The 17,272-nt window shown below is 51.3% G+C and overlaps 1 protein-coding gene across 5 annotated transcripts in view; it reads right to left on the bottom strand.

Annotated features, from left to right (window-relative positions):
- Positions 1 to 17,272, bottom strand: part of FAM193A (family with sequence similarity 193 member A) — a 151,580-nt gene that overhangs the window by 59,721 nt on the left and 74,587 nt on the right. For 3 of the 5 annotated variants that reach the window (XM_070791906.1, XM_070791909.1, XM_070791908.1), the window contains 2 exons: positions 1,961 to 2,103; positions 1,572 to 1,739 (listed from right to left, as the gene is read on the bottom strand). In XM_070791906.1, the coding sequence (XP_070648007.1) occupies positions 1,572 to 1,739; positions 1,961 to 2,103 (311 nt within the window). Of the gene's footprint in view, positions 1 to 1,571; positions 1,740 to 1,960; positions 2,107 to 17,272 lie in introns of all 5 variants that reach the window. The other 2 variants (XM_070791905.1, XM_070791907.1) reach the window with 1 other exon arrangement.

Raw genomic sequence — 17,272 nt, forward strand, 5'->3', positions numbered from 1 at the left:
GTGTGAGCACAGACTGGGGGGCCAGGGTGGAGTGCTGGATGCCGAGGGCCACGGGAGTCACCGCCAGCTGCACGAGCCCCAGAAATGGGCCCCGCACATACCCTTCCTGGCGTCTGTGCTGGCGTTTGAAACAACAAAAAAAGTGTCCTCTAGACGTGAAGAGCACAAAAAACACAGTACATACAACACATGTGAAAGCATGAGACACACAGACCTCAGTCAGGGGCTGGAATCCCTGCAACTCCACAGCACGGCCCCTCACCAGGGCGCTGCCGCCTCCCAGACCTCAGCCGCGTGCAGGGCACCACCACAGCTTCCGCCACAATGCCCGCCCGCACTATTATCCGCCGAGCGCTTCAGCTGTCTCTGCTTTACTTCGGCCTCTTCCTAAGCACCCACAGCTGTGAGGTTATGGGTCTGACAATCAGGTTATACATATTTTCCTAATATTCACCAGGAAACCCAACTGCTAGATAAGGCATATACCGCCTAGAGCCATCTCAGGTGCAACAAATCACTAACTAGTTGCCACTGCCCACGGCCAGTCACCCATCCTGCCTCCGGAATACACAGCGAGCAGGAGGTTACAGAGCCTCAGAGACTGCGAGCAAACCAGGAGAAAAAGACCAAAATGAGAATCACTTAACTCACAGCTTTTATTTGGAACACCCCTAAAGAGAGAAAAAAGATGGCAGGAGCTATGGTGGTGGTGGCGGCTCAGTCGCTGTAACAGGTCAGCTCTGACTCTTGGTGACCCCATGGCCGGTAGCTCACCAGGCTCCTCTGTCCATGGCAAGAACTTCCCAGGCCAGAATACTTGAGTGGTTGCCATTTACTCCTCCAGGGGACCTTCCTCACCCAGACATCAAACCTGTGTCTCCTGCCCTGGCAGGCGGATTCTTTAGCAGCTGAGTCAGGGCTTCCCCGGTGGCTCAGCTGGTAAAGAATCCGCCTGCAATGCAGCAGACCTGGGTTCAATCCTTGGGTGGGGAAGATCCCATGGAGAAGGGAACGGCTACCCACTCCAGGATTCTGGCCTGGAGAATTCCACAGACTGTACGGTCCATGGGGGCGCAAAGAGTCAGACACGACTGAGCGACTTTCATTTCACCTCACCCAAAGTGTACAAACCGCGTAAGAACAAATCCTGTACTGCCGATGTGCACAAGGCCCCAGCCACACCCCGAGCCCCTCCCAGCGACACACACCCATATGAGCAGGCCAGCAGCTGGCTCCCCAGGCACCGCCTGACCCCACGGAGCCCAGAGTCCCTCACCTCCTCAGGGGCGTGACCGCCTCTCCTCCATGAGGCAACAAAGCAGCAGGGCCCGAGAAACCCTCCCCACCGCCCTGGGGCCAGCCAGTGCCCAAACGGAGCGCTACTGCCGATCTCAATGCTAGGGAACGACGGGAACACGTCCGTTCACCTTCACCCACAGGTAACCAGAGTCCAGCAGGATCGGAACCGGAGCCTTGACCGGCCCGTGTGCCACCGCCGCATGCCTGAGGCCGCCCCCCGAGGGGCCCGCTGAGCACCAGAGGCTGGGGGGCCGGGCCCGGGCGAGGCGTACCTGTCCACCAGCTCCTTCACCCCCGCCCTGTCGGGCACCAGGGACTGGTCCTGGTCGTCTGCGAGCGGGGTGCCCGCCTGCCGGTAGATGCAGCGGACCGTGTAGCGCACCTCCGACCAGTAGTTCTGCAGCTGCTGGGGCTCCCGCTCCGCCTCCGCTGACATCTCCCTAGGGACACAGGCACCGGAGCAGAGTCAGGGGGCCGAGGGGCCGACCGGCCCGGGACACCCCCGTGCCCCCGGCCCACTCTCCTCCCCATCTTCCAGCGGCGGCAGCCCCCCTAGCCCCCATGTGTGTGGGGCCCCGGACCCAGACCTCTCGTTGATCCGGGGAGCCCCTGCCCTCCCAGCAGTCCTCAGGGCGGGAGAGCAGGGGAGCCTGGGTGGTACCTGCGCTCGCTGCAGGCCTCGCAGGCGCACGCGGGGTCCGCGGGGGCGGCCACGGGCATCGGCTGAGCGCCCAGGGCGAGCCGCCCACCACTGCCAGCCTCCGTCTGCGAGCTGAGTGGGGTGTGGAGAAGGAAGTCTTGACCCTGCTTCAGAGAGAGCGGAACAGACGCGTCACGTTAAATGTCGTGGCCCAATTAGCCACTAACTGTTCAGGAAAACACCTTTTAGAAAAAATGTAAAACCTTCACGTTAAAAAGAAAACGTTTCAACTGACAATGTGTAGGAAACTCTCTCTTGACATTCGAGAATTTCGCCGGGGACGAATTACTTTTTTAACCTTCTGAAAGTCACATCATAACCACGCGAGGACAGTCTTTTAAAAAGAGCAGTTCCCAAACCAGGGCTCTCTGACGACCGAAAGGGGTCGGATGGGGAGACAGGTGGGAGGGGAATCAAGAGCCAGGGGCATATGTATACCGACGGCTGAGTCAAGTTGATGCAGGGCAGAAACCAACACAATATTGTAAAGCTATTATCCTTCTACTAAAAAAGAAAAAAGAGAGCAGTTCCACTCCAGCACCCTGACTGCCACCACCACCCCGGGGGACACCGCCCCCAAGTGACACCCCCCACCCCCGTCACTTGAGACGGTGCTCAGCGGACCCCCGGCGGCCACTCTCTGAGTCTGTCCCATGGAACCAAGCGGGAAGCAGGCTCAGACCTGGACCCCCAGCCTGGCCAGCACGGAGACCACAGCCCCGGGCCCTGCACACAGACCCCCACCCCCACCTCCTTCTGCCTCAGAACCCGGTCCTGGGGCCCACGCAGCTGCCACTCTGTCCCTCCGGGATGGGGCCTGGACTCTGGTCTGAGGGCTGTGGGCCCCCACATGTGGCAGGAAGGTGCACGCGTGCTCTCCCCCAGGGCCGGCTGGCCAGCGGCTAGCTCCACCCAGCACCCCAGCCGCGAGCAGGGACCCCACAGGAGAGGCTGTGAACCAGAGTACTGCGTTGTCCCGCCCCTGCCCCCGCGGGCAGAGTGGAGTCTCCAGACAAGCCCCGCTGGCGGCAGAGCCGGGCAGACCCAGAGCAAGAAAATCCTCCATGCATGGGGGTGGGAGCAGGGAGCCACCCCCGAGCTGAAGCAGGGCTTGCAGTCACGAAGGAATCCCCGAGAAAGCTCCTACTGTGTGCGAGACCCTGGGATGACTCTGGAGGCAGAGTGGGGACGGGGCGTCACAGTCCCCAGCAGGCAGGCCAGTGCCAGATCCCAGCTCAGTCCAGGAAAACCACAACCTCCTACGGGCAAGAGCCTCTGCTGCGGGCCCACGAGGGTGTCGGGGCCCCAGAGAGCCACAGCGAGACCGCGAGCAACAGAGGCAGCGGGGGCAACAAGGACACGGGAAAGGCGGCCCTGCCCCCCACCCCGACCCGAAGCCCTGAGCCAGATGAGACAAGCGGGATCTTTTGTGGACAGAACCCGAATACCTGAAGACAAGACAATCCCGCTCTGAAGACGCCCGGAGGGGTGATGGTCTGACAGGCAGGGACGGGCAGGCAGATGCGGTGGGTGGGCGGCTGTGCTGGGGGTGGCAGCCGTGCTCGCGCACACACCCACGACCACTGCGGGGCCCGCCCGGCTGGAGCCACCGCCGGCCCCCGGGCCGTGACGCTGCGGTGCCACGAGCTCACACACCGGGGACCCGTCCTCCGAGCCGCGGCAGGCGGTGTTTAAGACACGAGTGAGGTCATGCGGATCCCATAGAGAGCCCCCGCTGCCATCAGCACTTGCAAACACTCTGCAGTCCTCCCAGCCTTCAGGGTTCTCGGACAAAGGTCTGCTTCTACATGACTGCGCCGGTCCCTGCACACAGAGTGTGACCCACCGAGCCTGTGACGGCGGTGACAGAAGAATCCCATCAGCCACTCTTCAGCAAAGATGCCTACTCGGGGGACAGGACAGGTGTTGAACCAGCTCTCCGCTCCAAACCTGGCGCTCTCCGCCCTGTGACCAGGGCTCCTCTGCCGTGGCCCCCTCCTGGGCCCGGCGAGCCTGCCAGCCGCAGCCCCCCGCGGCCCCCGCTCCAGGTGTGCCCTTGGAGCCGCCGCCCACCCGCAGGGCTGCCCCTGTGCACCAGGCGGCACCCTCTCGGGTCTGCGCATTGGGCTCCTGTCGCTGGCTCCTCACTCCTCACGTTCAAGTGGGCCTGTCCACACCAGCGGCGTGCTGCCGGTCCTGATCCGGGTCCTGACAAACTGCTACCTGTCTTCCCCACGACAAGATCTGTCCCGTGAGGGCGGGACCCTTTCTGACCTGCCAGCCACTGCACACGAGCACCAGAGACGCTGCCGGGCACCCGGGGGCAGGCTCAGCCAGGATCCCGGGAAGGAACACCTCCCGCTGACAAGGGAGGAGCGGAGCGCAGAGACCACGTGGTGAACCACAAACGCGCCCCCTCACCGTGTGCCTCTCAGACAGGCTACCTTCAGTCACTCTGCTCTGCCCAAGTCCCACGCAGTTTAAAAGACCCAGAACTTCAACCACATAAGATGCACAATGTCCACAACCAGCAACAGAGTCACAAGGCAGGAAAATACGACCCGTGACCGGGAGGCTCTGAACCGCTGGATCAGCAGGAAAGGCCCCCGTGTGTGTTTTTCACCTGCGTCGTTTGGTTTCTTGCTGAGTTGTACAGAGTCCTCGATATATTTTGGGTATTACCCCTTATCAGATATGTGGTTTGTTATTCCATTCTGCAGACTTTTTCAGTTTCTTGATGGTCTTTTGCTATGCAGAAGCTCTTTATGTGGCCCCAGCTGTTTACTTTTTATTTTGCTGCTTCTGCTTTAGATGTCAAATCCAAAAACTCACTTCTGAGACCACATCAAGGAGGTTTATTTCCTAGGAGTTTCAAACTTTCGGATCTTCCGCTGCAGTCTGTGACCCATTCTGAGCTGATGTTTCTGAGTGCTGTAAGACATGGGCCACGTTTCATTCTTTCTCGTGTGAACATCCAATTGTCCCAGAACCATGTACTGAAGACTGTCTTTTGTCCACAGTTCAACAAAATTACTGATGAATAAATCACAATACATAACACACTAAATTATGTGTGAACTGTGGTTTGTGAAGAGTGAATTAATTACATCAGCGCAAAGGGAAACGGCAGCCACCCAGACAGCACGAGGGCGCGTGTGAACGGAGGCAGCACACGCACAGCACTTCACACGGATCAAAACGGGAAAGATAACTTATGAGAATACTTATTACACACATGCAGGCATCTTTAAAAGGGTTTAAGAAAATAAGGGAATGATAAATATGAGAGGACCATGGCTCTGTCAGAAGGGGAGGGAAAAAAAGATGGGCAGGGAGGTGCACGGTGGCCTGACTTCCAGTGCTGACCGGGGCTTACTATCCCTCACAAGATGTATACTGTACACACGGTCACACACAGATCAAATATGACTTAGCAACAAAAAGGATGTAAATGAAAGGCAAACCCTGACCGACTCCCAGCTCTCCCCTTTGCTACTTCACGTCCCTTCCGAGGCCCCCTCAGCCTCACCGTCCCTCCCGGGTCCGCCCTCTCCTCCCCACACAGTGACGCGCCTGAAGCATCAGCCCCTCACGCCTTTTTAAAGCTGAGTGATTTCTGGCTACGCTGGGTCTTCTCTAGTTTGGTGAGAGAGGTTACTTTCTTTGCGGTACACGGGCTTCCCATTTCGGGGGCTTCTCTTGTTGGGAGCACAGGCTCAGCAGCTGTGGTGCATGGGCTTAGGCGCTCTGCGGCATCTGTGACATCCCCAGACCGTGTCCCAGGATCGAACCCGTGCCCCCTGCACAGGCAGGCAGGCTCTCAGTCACCAGCCCCTAGCCCTGACGGCTCAGCTTCCCCGCCACTCGGTTATTGCTCAGAGTTCAGCCTGGCCTCTGCCCCCACGGCTCTGCTAGCACAGGCCTGGCCAAGGTCTCTGCTACGGGGTGGGATTCTCACAGCAGGGGCTTCTCTGGTTGCGGAGCACAGGCTCCAGGGCGCGCGGGCTTCAGTAACCGAGGCTCCCGGGCTCTGGACACAGGCTCAGCAGCTCCATGGCATGTGGGATCTTCCCAAATGAGGGACTGAACCTGTCTCTCCGGCACTTGAAGGCAGATGCTTTACCACTGAGCCACCAGGGAAGCCCCTGAAATTACAAATCTTCAAAATAAACCCGGGGACTCCACTCGACAGAAGTCAAAAGATCTGTCTGACCTACAGTCAGATGGGTGGGGAGGGTCTAGCAATGTCCAGTTAACAGGTTAAAAAGAGATGTCAGTTACATCTATACCAACGAAGTTAAAGGAAGAAAGCTGCAAAAAAAAAAAAAAAAAAAAAATCATTGAAATAGAATAAATAAAAGTCAAGTAACTGAGTAAATTTTTTTTAAAGCTGCAAAGGCATAATACAGAAAAACATGGAATATTTATAAGCAGCGAAAGAGTCCATACTTATGGGATCAGAAAACTTAACACTAGAAAGAAGTTAATTCTCCTCCTCCCAACTCGGTGCACCCCAGTCAGACTCAACACGCTGCTTCTGCGTGCATGTCTGTGTGCTGGCGGTTGTCTGCGTGTGCGTGTGTGGGAATGACAAGGTAATTTTCAATTACACAGAAACGGAAAGAACCAAGAGTGACCAAGGCAGATCTGACGAGCACAAGGCAAGACACCGTTCTCTCTGCACACACGTGTCACAGACCCACGGTCACCACAGAACCAGAAGCACAGCGGGCTCGGGAGCCGCGGCGCTCGTCATCACCACGCACTTAGCTGAAGGGTCAGCACCACTTACAAGCGTCCGTGATGCTGCCAAGGCAGTAACTGTGTTAAACCTCAACCCTTAAGCACGGCTTGTGAATATTCAATGTAGCAAAACAGCAAGTCTGCATGGAGCACTTCTGCGATGCGCCAAAGACCACAGCTGGACACCAAGTGAGCCCCCTTGTCCCGGAAACAGCAACCTGCCCGGACAGAGGGCCCGGCAGACCCATCTGTGCACATTCAGACCTGGACGCTGTCAGACATCTTCTCAAAAATGAACAAAATAAGCCTGCCTCTTCAAGGAAAACAGCTGATGCTACTCGTAGCCAGTCCCAAAACTGGAGCTTTCCAGCAAAAATCAGAAGTTTGCAAAACATGTGTCCATGACTGAGGGCTTGAAAGCACATCCACATGTGGACACCTTTCTGAAGATATCAGTGGTGACAGTAACAGATGCGACTTATGAAAAAAAAAAAACAAAGCTGGATGTTGAAAGGCGTCCCTGTCTGGAAGCTCTCCCTTCCTGGGTAACCTATTACTGTACAAACGACCAGCGTGCGGTGCTGCTCACTCACGTGTGGGCAGGAGATTCACTCGGAGTGCCGCAGCTAACCAAGAGAAACTGATACCTGTCACAGTTGGTGTGGCACCAGAGAAAACCCACAGTTATCTGAAAAAGTGATCACATACAACTTCAACCAAACCACCTAACACACAGCAGATAGAGATTCCAGCTGTCGTCTATTACCCAAATGTGAAGATCTGAGAAGAGCGCTACTCTATTATTTTTGTTTTGGAAATAGTTTTCATCAAAAAAAAAATGCTTTCAATCTTAACCCTGTGCTGTGCTTAGTCACTCAGTTGTGTCCAACTCTCTGCGACCCCAGGATTGTAGCCCACCAGGCTCCTCTGTGGGGATTCTCCAGGCAAGAATACTGGAGTGGGTTGCCATGCCCTCCTCCAGGGGATCTTCCCAACCCAGGGATCGAACCCAGGTCTCCTGCATTGCAGGCAGAGTCTTTACCATCTGAGCCACCAGGGAAGCCCAAGAACACTGGAGTGGGTAACCTATCCCTTCTCCAGGAGATCTTCCCAACCCAGGAATCGAACTGGGCTTCCTGCATCGCAGGCGGATTCTTTACCAGCTGAGCTGACCCAATGACTCAGCAATTCCTTTGCTACATTCACGTAGATCAGGATGTGTAAACCTGTGCTCCAGGAGCATCAGCAACACAGCAACAGCTGGAAAATAGACACAAGGCAGCATGAACTCACACGGACGGACAGTATATAACCACCCCAGCTGGCCACACAGCCCACAGCAGCGCCGAACTCAGTGAAACTATGAGCCATGCTGTGTAGGGCGACCCGAGATGGACAGGTCACGGTGGACAGTTCTGACAAAATGTGGTCCACTGGAGGAGGGAATGGCAAACCACGTCAGTATTCTTGCCTTGAGAGCCCCATGAACAGTGTGAAAAGGCAAAAAGACAGGACACTGAAAGATGAACTCCCCAGTTTGGTAGGTGCCCAACATGCTACTGGAGATCAGTGGAGAAACAGCTCCAGAAGAATGAAGAGACGGAGCCAAAGCAAAGACAACAGCCAGTTGTGGATGAGACTGGTGATGGAAGTTGCATAGGAACCAGGAATGTTAGGTCCACGAATCAAGGCAAATTGGAAGTGGTCTAACAAGAGATGGCAAGAGTGAACGTAGACATCTTAGGAATCAGTGAACTAAAATGGACTGGAATGGGTGAATTTAATTCAAATGAGCATCTTATCTATTACTGTGGGCAAGATTCCCTTAGAAGAAATGGAGTAGCCCTCACAGTCAACAAGAGTCCGAAATGCAGTACTTGGGTGCAATCTCAAAAATGACAGAATGTTCTTGATTCGTTTCCAAGGCAAACCATTCAATATCACAGTAATCCAAGTCTATGCCCCAATCACTAATGCTAAAGAACCTGAACAGTTCTATGAAGACCTACAAGACCTCTGAGAACTGACACCAAAAAAAGATGTCCTTTTCATCATAGGGGACTGGAATGCAAAAGTAGGAAGTTAAGAGATACCTGGAGTAACAGGCAAGTCCGGCCTTGAAGTACAAAATGAAGCAGGGCAAAGGCTAATAGAGTTTTGCCAAGAGAACGCACAGGTCATAGCAAACACCCTCTTCCAACAACACAAGAGACAACTCCACACGTGGACATCACCAGACGGTCAACACCGAAATCAGACTGATTATATTCTTTGCAGTCAAAGATGGAGAAGCCCTACACAGTCAGCAAAAACAAAACCGGGAGCTGACTGTGGCTCACATCACGAACTCCTTATTGCAAAATTCAAATTTAAACTGAAGAAAGTAGGGAAAAGCACTAACCATTCAAGTATGACCTAAATCAAATCCCTTATGATTATACAGTGAAAGTGACAAATAGATACAAGGGATTAGCTCTCATAAGAGCGGCTGCAGAACTATGGACGGAGGCCTGTAACACTGCACAGGAGACAGGGAGCAAGACCATCCCCAAGAAAAAGAAATGCAAAAAGGCAAAACGGTTGTCTGAAGAGGCCTTACAAATAGCTGTGAAAAGAAGAGAAGTGAAAGGCAAAGGAGAAAAGGAAAGAAATATTCCCCTGAATGCAGAGTTCCAAAGAATAGCAAGGAGAGATAAGAAAGTCTTCCTCATCGATTAATGCAAAGAAATAGAGGAAAACAACAGAATGGGAAAAACCAGAGATCCCTTCAAGAAAATCAGAGATACCAGGGGAATATTTCATGCAGAAATGGGCACAACAAAGAACAGAAACAGTATGGACCGAACAAGCAGAAGAGATTAAGAAGAGGTGGCAAGAATACACAGAAGAACTATACAAAAAAGTTTTAATGACCCAGATAACCATGATGATGTGATCACTCACCCAGAGCCAGATATACTGGATTGCAAATCAAGTGGCCTTAGGAAGCATCGCTATGAACAAAACTAGTGGAGGTGATGGAGTTCCAGCTGAGCTATTTCAAATCCTGAAAGATGCTGCTGTGAAAGTGCTGCACTCAATGTGCGAGCAATTTTGGAAAATGTGGAAAACCCAGCAGTGGCCACAAGACTGGAAAACTCACACGGCCCAAAGAGGGGCAAAGCCACAGAGCGCTCAAACGACCGCACAGTCGCACTCATTTCACGAGCTAGCAAGGTCATGCTCAATATCCTCCAATCTAGGCTTCAACAAAAACCTCCCAGAATCAAACACTTCCAGCTGTACAAGTTGGATTCATAGAAAAACAAGAAAATTCCAGAAAAACATCTACTTCTGCTTCGTTGACTACACTAAAACCTTTGACTGTGTGGATCACAACAAACTCTGGAAAATTCTTAAAGAGGTGGGAATACAGACCATCTTACATTACCTCCTGAGAAATCTGTACGCAGGTCAAGAAGCGACAGTTAGAATCAGGCATGGAACAATGGACTGGTTTCAAATTGGGAAGGGAGTACATCAAGGCTGTATATTGTCACCCTGCTTATTTTTAATTTATGTGCAGAGTACATCATGAGAAATGCCAGGCTGGATGAAGCACAAGCTGGAATCAAGATTGCTGGGAGAAATAACAATAACCTCAGATAATGCAGATGACACCACCCTTATGGCCAAAAGTGTATAGGAACTAAAGAGCCTCTTGATGTAGGTGAAAGAGGAGAGTGAAAAAGCTGGCTTAAAACAACATTCAGAAAACTAAGATGATGGCATCCAGTCCTATCACTTCATGGCAAACAGATGGGGAAAAAATGAAATACTGACAGACTTTATTTTCTTGAGCTCCAAAATTACCGTAGACGGTGACTGCAGCCATGAAATTAATTAAAAGACACTTGCTCCTCGGAAGAAAAGCTATGACAAGTCGAGACAGTGCATTAAAAAACACAGACATTACTTAAATGAGAAAGGTCCATATAATCAAAGCTATGGTTTTCCCAGTGGTCAAGTACGGACGTGAGAGCTGAACCGTAAAGAAGGCTGAGCGCCAAAGAACTGATGCTTTTGAACTGTGGTGCTGGAGAAGACTCTTGAGAGTCCTTTGAAGTGCAAGGAGATCCAACCAGTCCATCCTTAAGGAAATCAGTCCTGAATATTCATTGGAAGGACTGATGCTGAAGCCGAGCTCCAATGCTTTGGCCACCTGATGTGAAGAACTGACTCACTGGAATAGACCCTGATACTGGGAAAGACTGAAGGCGGGAGGAGAAGGGGACGACAGAGGATGAGTTGGTTGGATGACATCACTGACTCAATGTCCATGAGTCTGAGTGAGCTCTGGCAGAGGGTGAAGGACAGGGAAGCCTGGGGTGCTGCCATCCATGCGGTCACTGAGAGCAGGACACTGAGCACCTGAACAGCAACAGCAATGCAGCGAGATGAAAATGAGACACAAAGGCGTCTACGGATCCCAAACATGACGCTGAACCAGAGGGAGCAGACGCAAAGTGCTGCGCACTGCCTGACACCTGTCTGTAAAGTTCAGAACTCCAGAACAGGGCAACTCTGCAGAGGGACGGAGGTGAGGGCGTGCAACTGAGGAAGAGGAGCAGGAGGGGTGGTTGGGGGAGGGGGAGGGAAGCGGACGAAGGGCAAAGCCTGACTGGGGGCCTCGCTGCAGCAGAAATCAACCCAAAGAGATGGGCAGTCACTGCAGGTGACAGGGATTCATTCCGCCATTAAGAAACAGCTGCCCAGGACTTCCCTGGCGGTCCTGCAGCTAAGGCTGTGTGCTCCCAATGTAGAGGGCCTGGGTTTGATCCCTGATCAGGGAACTAGAAGATCCCACAGGCTGCAACTGAGAGATCCAGCATGCCTCAACTAAGACTCGGCTCAACCAAAGAAATAAACATTTTTTTTTTAAAAAGAAATAGCTTCTCAAGTGCACATCAAAACCACAATGAGATTAACACCTCTCACCTGTCAGAACGTCTGTCATGAAAAAGACCACGGACAACCACGGCTGGTGAGGATGTGGAGGAGAGAGAAGCCTTGTGCACGGCTGGTGGGAAGGCCAGCGGGCACAGTCCCCGTGAGGCACGAGGAGCTTCCTCAGCAAACGACTGGCAGAGCTACATACAACCTGGCAACTCCACTTCTGGGTAGATATCTCAAGAAAACGAAGACACTAATTTGAAAAGATACACGCACGCCAGTGTTCACAGCAGCACTGTTTACAGTAGCCGGGACGCGGAAACCGCCTAGACATCCATCGACGGATGACCGGACAGAGGTAGTGTATACACAGACGTGTGCACAAAAGAACACTGCTCACTTCAGTTCAGTAGCTCAGTCGTGTCTGATTCTTTGCGACCCCATGAATCGCAGCACGCCAGGCTTCCCTGTCCATCACCAACTCCCGGAGTTCACTCAGACTCACGTCCATAGAGTCGGTGATGCCATCCAGCCATCGCATCCTCTGTCGTCCCCTTCTCCTCCTGCCCCCAATCCCTCCCAGCATCAGAGTCTTTTCCAATGAGTCAACTCTTCCCACGAGGTGGCCAAAGTACTGGAGTTTCAGCTTCAGCATCATTCCTTCCAAAGAAATCCCAGGGCTGATCTCCTTTAGAATGGACTGGTTGGATCTCTTTGCAGTCCAAGGGACTCTCAAGAGTCTTCTCCAACACCACAGTTCAAAAGCATCAATTCTTCGGCACTCAGCCTTCTTCACAGTCCAACTCTCACATCCACACATGACCACAGGAAAAACCATAGCCTTGACTAGACGGGCCTTTGTTGGCAAAGTAATGTCTCTGCTTTTGAACATGCTATCTAGGTTGGTCATAACTTTTCTTCCAAGGAGTAAGCGTCTTTTAATTTCATGGCTGCAGTCACCATCTGCAGTGATTTTGGAGCCCAAAAAAATAAAGTCTGACACTGTTTCCACTGTTTCCCCATCTATTTCCCATGAAGTGGTGGGACCAGATGCCATGATCTTCGTTTTCTGAATGTTGAGCTTTAAGCCAACTTTTTCACTCTCCTCTTTCTCTTTCATCAAGAGGCTCTTTAGTTCCTCTTCACTTTCTGCCATAAGGGTGGTGTCATCTGCATATCTGAGGTGATTGATATTTCTCCCGGCAATCTTGATTCCAGCTTGTGCTTCTTCCAGCCCAGCGTTTCTCATGATGTACTCTGCATAGAAGTTAAATAAGTAGGGTGACAATATACAGCATTGACGTACTCCTTTTCCTATCTGGAACCAGTCTTTTGTTCCATGTCCAGTTGTAACTGTTGCTTCCTGACCTGCATACAGATTTCTCAAGAGGCAGATCAGGTGGTCTGGTATTCCCATCTCTTTCAGAATTTTCCACAGTTTATTGTGATCCACACAGTCAAAGGCTTCGGCATAGTCAATAAAGCAGAAATAGATGCTTTTCTGGAACTCTCTTGCTTTTTCCATGATCCAGCAGATGTTGGCAATTTGATCTCTGGTTCCTCTGCCTTTTCTAAATCCAGCTTGAACATCAGGAAGTTCACGGTTTACATATTGCTGAAGCCTGGCTTGAAGAATTTTGAGCATTACTTTACTAGCGTGTGAGATGAGTGCAGTTGTGCGGTAGTTTGAGCATTCTTTGGCATTGCCTTTCTTTGGGATTGGAATGAAAACTGACCTTTTCCAGTCGTGTGGCCACTGCTGAGTTTTCCAAATTTGCTGGCATATTGAGTGCAGCACTTTCACAGCATCATCTTTCAGGATTTGAAGTAGCTCAACTGGAATTCCATCACCTCCACTAGCTTTGTTCATAGTGATGCTTGCTAAGGCCCACTTGACTTCACATTCCAGGATGTCTGGCTCTAGGTCAGTGATCACACCATCGTGATTATCTGTGTCATGAAGATCTTTTTTGTACAGTTCTTCTGTGTATTCTTGCCATCTCTCCTTAACATCTTCTGCTTCTGTTAGGTCCATACCATTTCTGTCCTTTATTGAGCCCATCTTTGCATGAAATGTTCCCTTGGTATCTCTAATTTTCTTAAAGAGATCTCTAGTCTTTCCCATTCTGTTGTTTTCCTCTATTTCTTTGCATTGATTGCTGAGGAAGGCTTTCTTATCTCTTCTTGCTATTCTTTGGAACTCTGCATTCAGATGCTTATACCTTTCCTTTTCTTCTTTGCTTTTCGCTTCTCTTCTTTTCACAGCTATTTGTAAGGCCTCCCCAGACAGCCATTTTGCTTTTTTGCATTTCTTTTCCATGGGGATGGGCTTGATCCCTGTCTCCTGTACAATGTCACGAACCTCAGTCCATAGTTCATCAGGCACTCTAGCTATCAGATCTAGGCCCTTAAATCTATTTCTCACTTCCACTGTATAATCATAAGGGATCTGATTTAGGTCATACCTGAATGGTCTAGTGGTTTTCCCTACTTTGTTCAATTTAAGTCTGAATTTGGCAATAAGGAGTTCGTGATTTGAGCGAAAGTCAGCTCCTGGTCTTGTTTTTGCTGACTGTATAGAGCTTCTCCATCTTTGGCTGCAAAGAATATAATCAATCTGATTTTGGTGTTGACCATCTGGTGATGTCTATGTATAGAGTCTGCTCAGCCACCAGAAAAAGAGAAATTTACATTTACAGCCACACGGATGGACTTGAAGGGCATTATGCTAAGTGAAACAAGTCAGAGAAAGACAAATACTGTACAACGTGACTTATGTATGTGGACTCTAAAAAATGAAGCAAACTAGTGAGTATAGTGGAGCAGAGAAGCAGACTCACAGACAGCGAGCCCGTGGTTATCAACAGGCAAAGGAAGGCGGGAGGGCAGGGCGGGGGCTGGGGTTAAAGGATACAAACTACTGTGTACAAATTAGATAAGCAACAAATACGTAAGGACATACTGCACAGGACAGGCGAACAGAGTCAATGCTTTATACCAACTATTGTTCAGTCACTAAGTTGTGTCTGACTCTTTGGGACCCCGTGGACTGCAGCACACCAAGCCTTTCTGTCCTCCACTATCTCCCAGTTTGCTCAAACTCATATCTATTGAGTCGGGGAAACTATCTAACCATCTCATCCTCTGCTACTCCCTTCTCCTCCTGCCTTCAATCTTTCCCAGCATCAGAATCTTTTCCAATGAGTCAGCTCTTCGTATCAGGTGGCCAAAGTACTGGAGCTTCAGCTTCAGCATCAGTCCTTCCAATGAATATCAGGGTTGATTTCCTTTAGGATGGAGTGCTTGGATCTCCTTGCTGTCCAAGAGAACTCTCAAGAGTCTTCTCCAGCACCACACTTCAAAAGCATCAATTCTTCAGCGCTCAGCCTTACTGACTATAAATGGAGCATAACCTTTAAAAATTGTGAATCACTGCTGTACACCTGAAAACTTACTGTGTATCAACTTTATCTCAATAAAAAGTACAAAATCGCTTCTCAAGAGACCAAATGAGATGCACTTCTATGCTGACTGCACAAGACCACTTACAAGACACAGCACGGAGCAGCTGAAAACACGAGGCTGTGGGAAGGGGAGGAAGGGAGGAGAGCACACGTGTGCCCGAAAAGTGAACACAAGGCCCTGAGGCTTTAAGAGGTCGCCAAGGCAATGAGCAACGACTGGGGTTTAATCAACAGCCTGTGTCCATCCAGCAGAGCCCTAAAACCTAGAGAGCAAAGCTGGAAAAACCTGAGAAAAAAGGACACACGCGCACAGCAGGCCACTCTAACTGACCTGACTCAGAAACGGAGAGACTGAGCACACAGAGCACAGAGCATGCCCAACGAGGGCGGAGCGCACGGGCAGGCCCTCTACCTGAATGCCGAGAAGGCGTCCTCAGGCACACACGGAACACTGAGAAAACCTAGCCACGTACTATGAGACTGAGGCGATGGCTCACAGTGCAGAGTTCTGACAAAGCGTGACCCACGGAGGACGGAACGGCAAGCTGCCCTAGCACACTCGCCACGAGAGCCTCACGGACTGCATAAAAGGACAAAGGATGTGACACTGGAAGGCAAGTCCCCCGGGTCAGAAGGCGTCCAATACGCTGCTGGGGAGAGCGGAGGAGAACCACTAACAGCCCCAGAAAGAGTAAGCTAGGCCAAAGCGGAAAGGACGCTCAGCTGTGGAGGTGCCGGTGATGAGAGGAAAATCCGACGCTGCAAAGAGCACTGCACAGGGACCTGCAACGCTGGGCCCACGAATCACGGTCTGTCGGACGTGGTCAAGCAGGACATGGTGAGAATAAACATCCACATCTTAGGGGTCCAAAATGGACGGGAATGGGCACATTTAACTCAGACGACTGCTGTGTCTACTACTGTGGCAAGAATCCCATAGAAGGAATGGAGAAGCCCTCAAAGTCAGCAAGAGTCCAAAATGCAGTGCTTGGGTGCAACCTCAAAAATGACAGAATGATCTCAGTTCATTTTCAAGGCGAGCTATTCAACATGTAATTCAGGTCTATGCCCCCAGCCTTTCATACTGTGGCTGACTCACTGGAAAAGACCCCGAGGCTGGAAAAGACTGAGGGCAGGAGGAGAAGGGGAAGACAGAGGATGAGATGTTTGGATGGAGTCACCAACTTGGACATGAGTTCGGGCAAGCTCCGGGAGTTGGTGATGACAGGGAAGCATGGTGTGCTGCAGTCCAAGGGGTCGCAAAGAGTCAGACATGACTGAGCGACTGAACTGATGCCCCTACCACTGATGCCAAAGAAGCTGAAGTTGAACAGTTCTATGAAGACCCAGAAGACCTCCTAGAACTAACAGCAAAAAAAGATTCTATTCATCACTGGGGACTGGAATGCAAAAGTAGCAAGTCAAGAGATACCTGAAGTAACTGGCAAGTTTGGCCTTGGACAACAAAATAAAGCAGGGCAAAGGCTAACCGATTCTGCCAAGGGACACACTGGTCACAGCAAATGCCTTTTTTCAATCACACAAGAGACGACTTTACACATGGACATCACCAAATGGTCAATACCGGAATCAAACTGATTACGTTCTTTGTAGCCAAAGATGGAGAAGCTGTATACAGTCAGCAAAAACAAGACCTGGAGCTGACTGTGGCTCAGATCATCAGCTGCTCATAGCAAAACTCAGACTAAAACTAAACAGAGCAGGGAAAACCACTAGACCGGCCAGGCACGACTGAAATCAAATCCCTGTGAACATGCGGCGGGGCAGTGATAGATCCAAGGGACTGGATCCTGTTAACAGTGTTCCTGAAGAACTACGGTGGAGGTCTGTACACTGTACAGGAAGGCAAGCGCACAAAGCCACCCCAGAGAGAAGGAAGAGCCAGAGGCACCGTGGGTCTCTGAGGAGGCCCTGCAAACAGCTGAAAGAAGGAGAGGAGGGGAAAGCCAGGGAGAAGGGGAAGGCGCACACCACTGAGCGCAGAGCTCCAAAGAGCAGCACGGAGAGCCGAGAAGGCCTTCTTCAGCAAGCACCGCAGGAAACTGGAAGAAAGCAACAAAAGCAGAAAGACAGAGGTTCCGCAGGAAAAAGGGAAAGGGGGCATTTGGCCAAG

The sequence above is a fragment of the Bos indicus genome, chromosome 6, assembly GCF_029378745.1.
Source record: "Bos indicus isolate NIAB-ARS_2022 breed Sahiwal x Tharparkar chromosome 6, NIAB-ARS_B.indTharparkar_mat_pri_1.0, whole genome shotgun sequence".
In the NCBI taxonomy this organism is placed as follows: Eukaryota; Metazoa; Chordata; class Mammalia; order Artiodactyla; family Bovidae; genus Bos; species Bos indicus.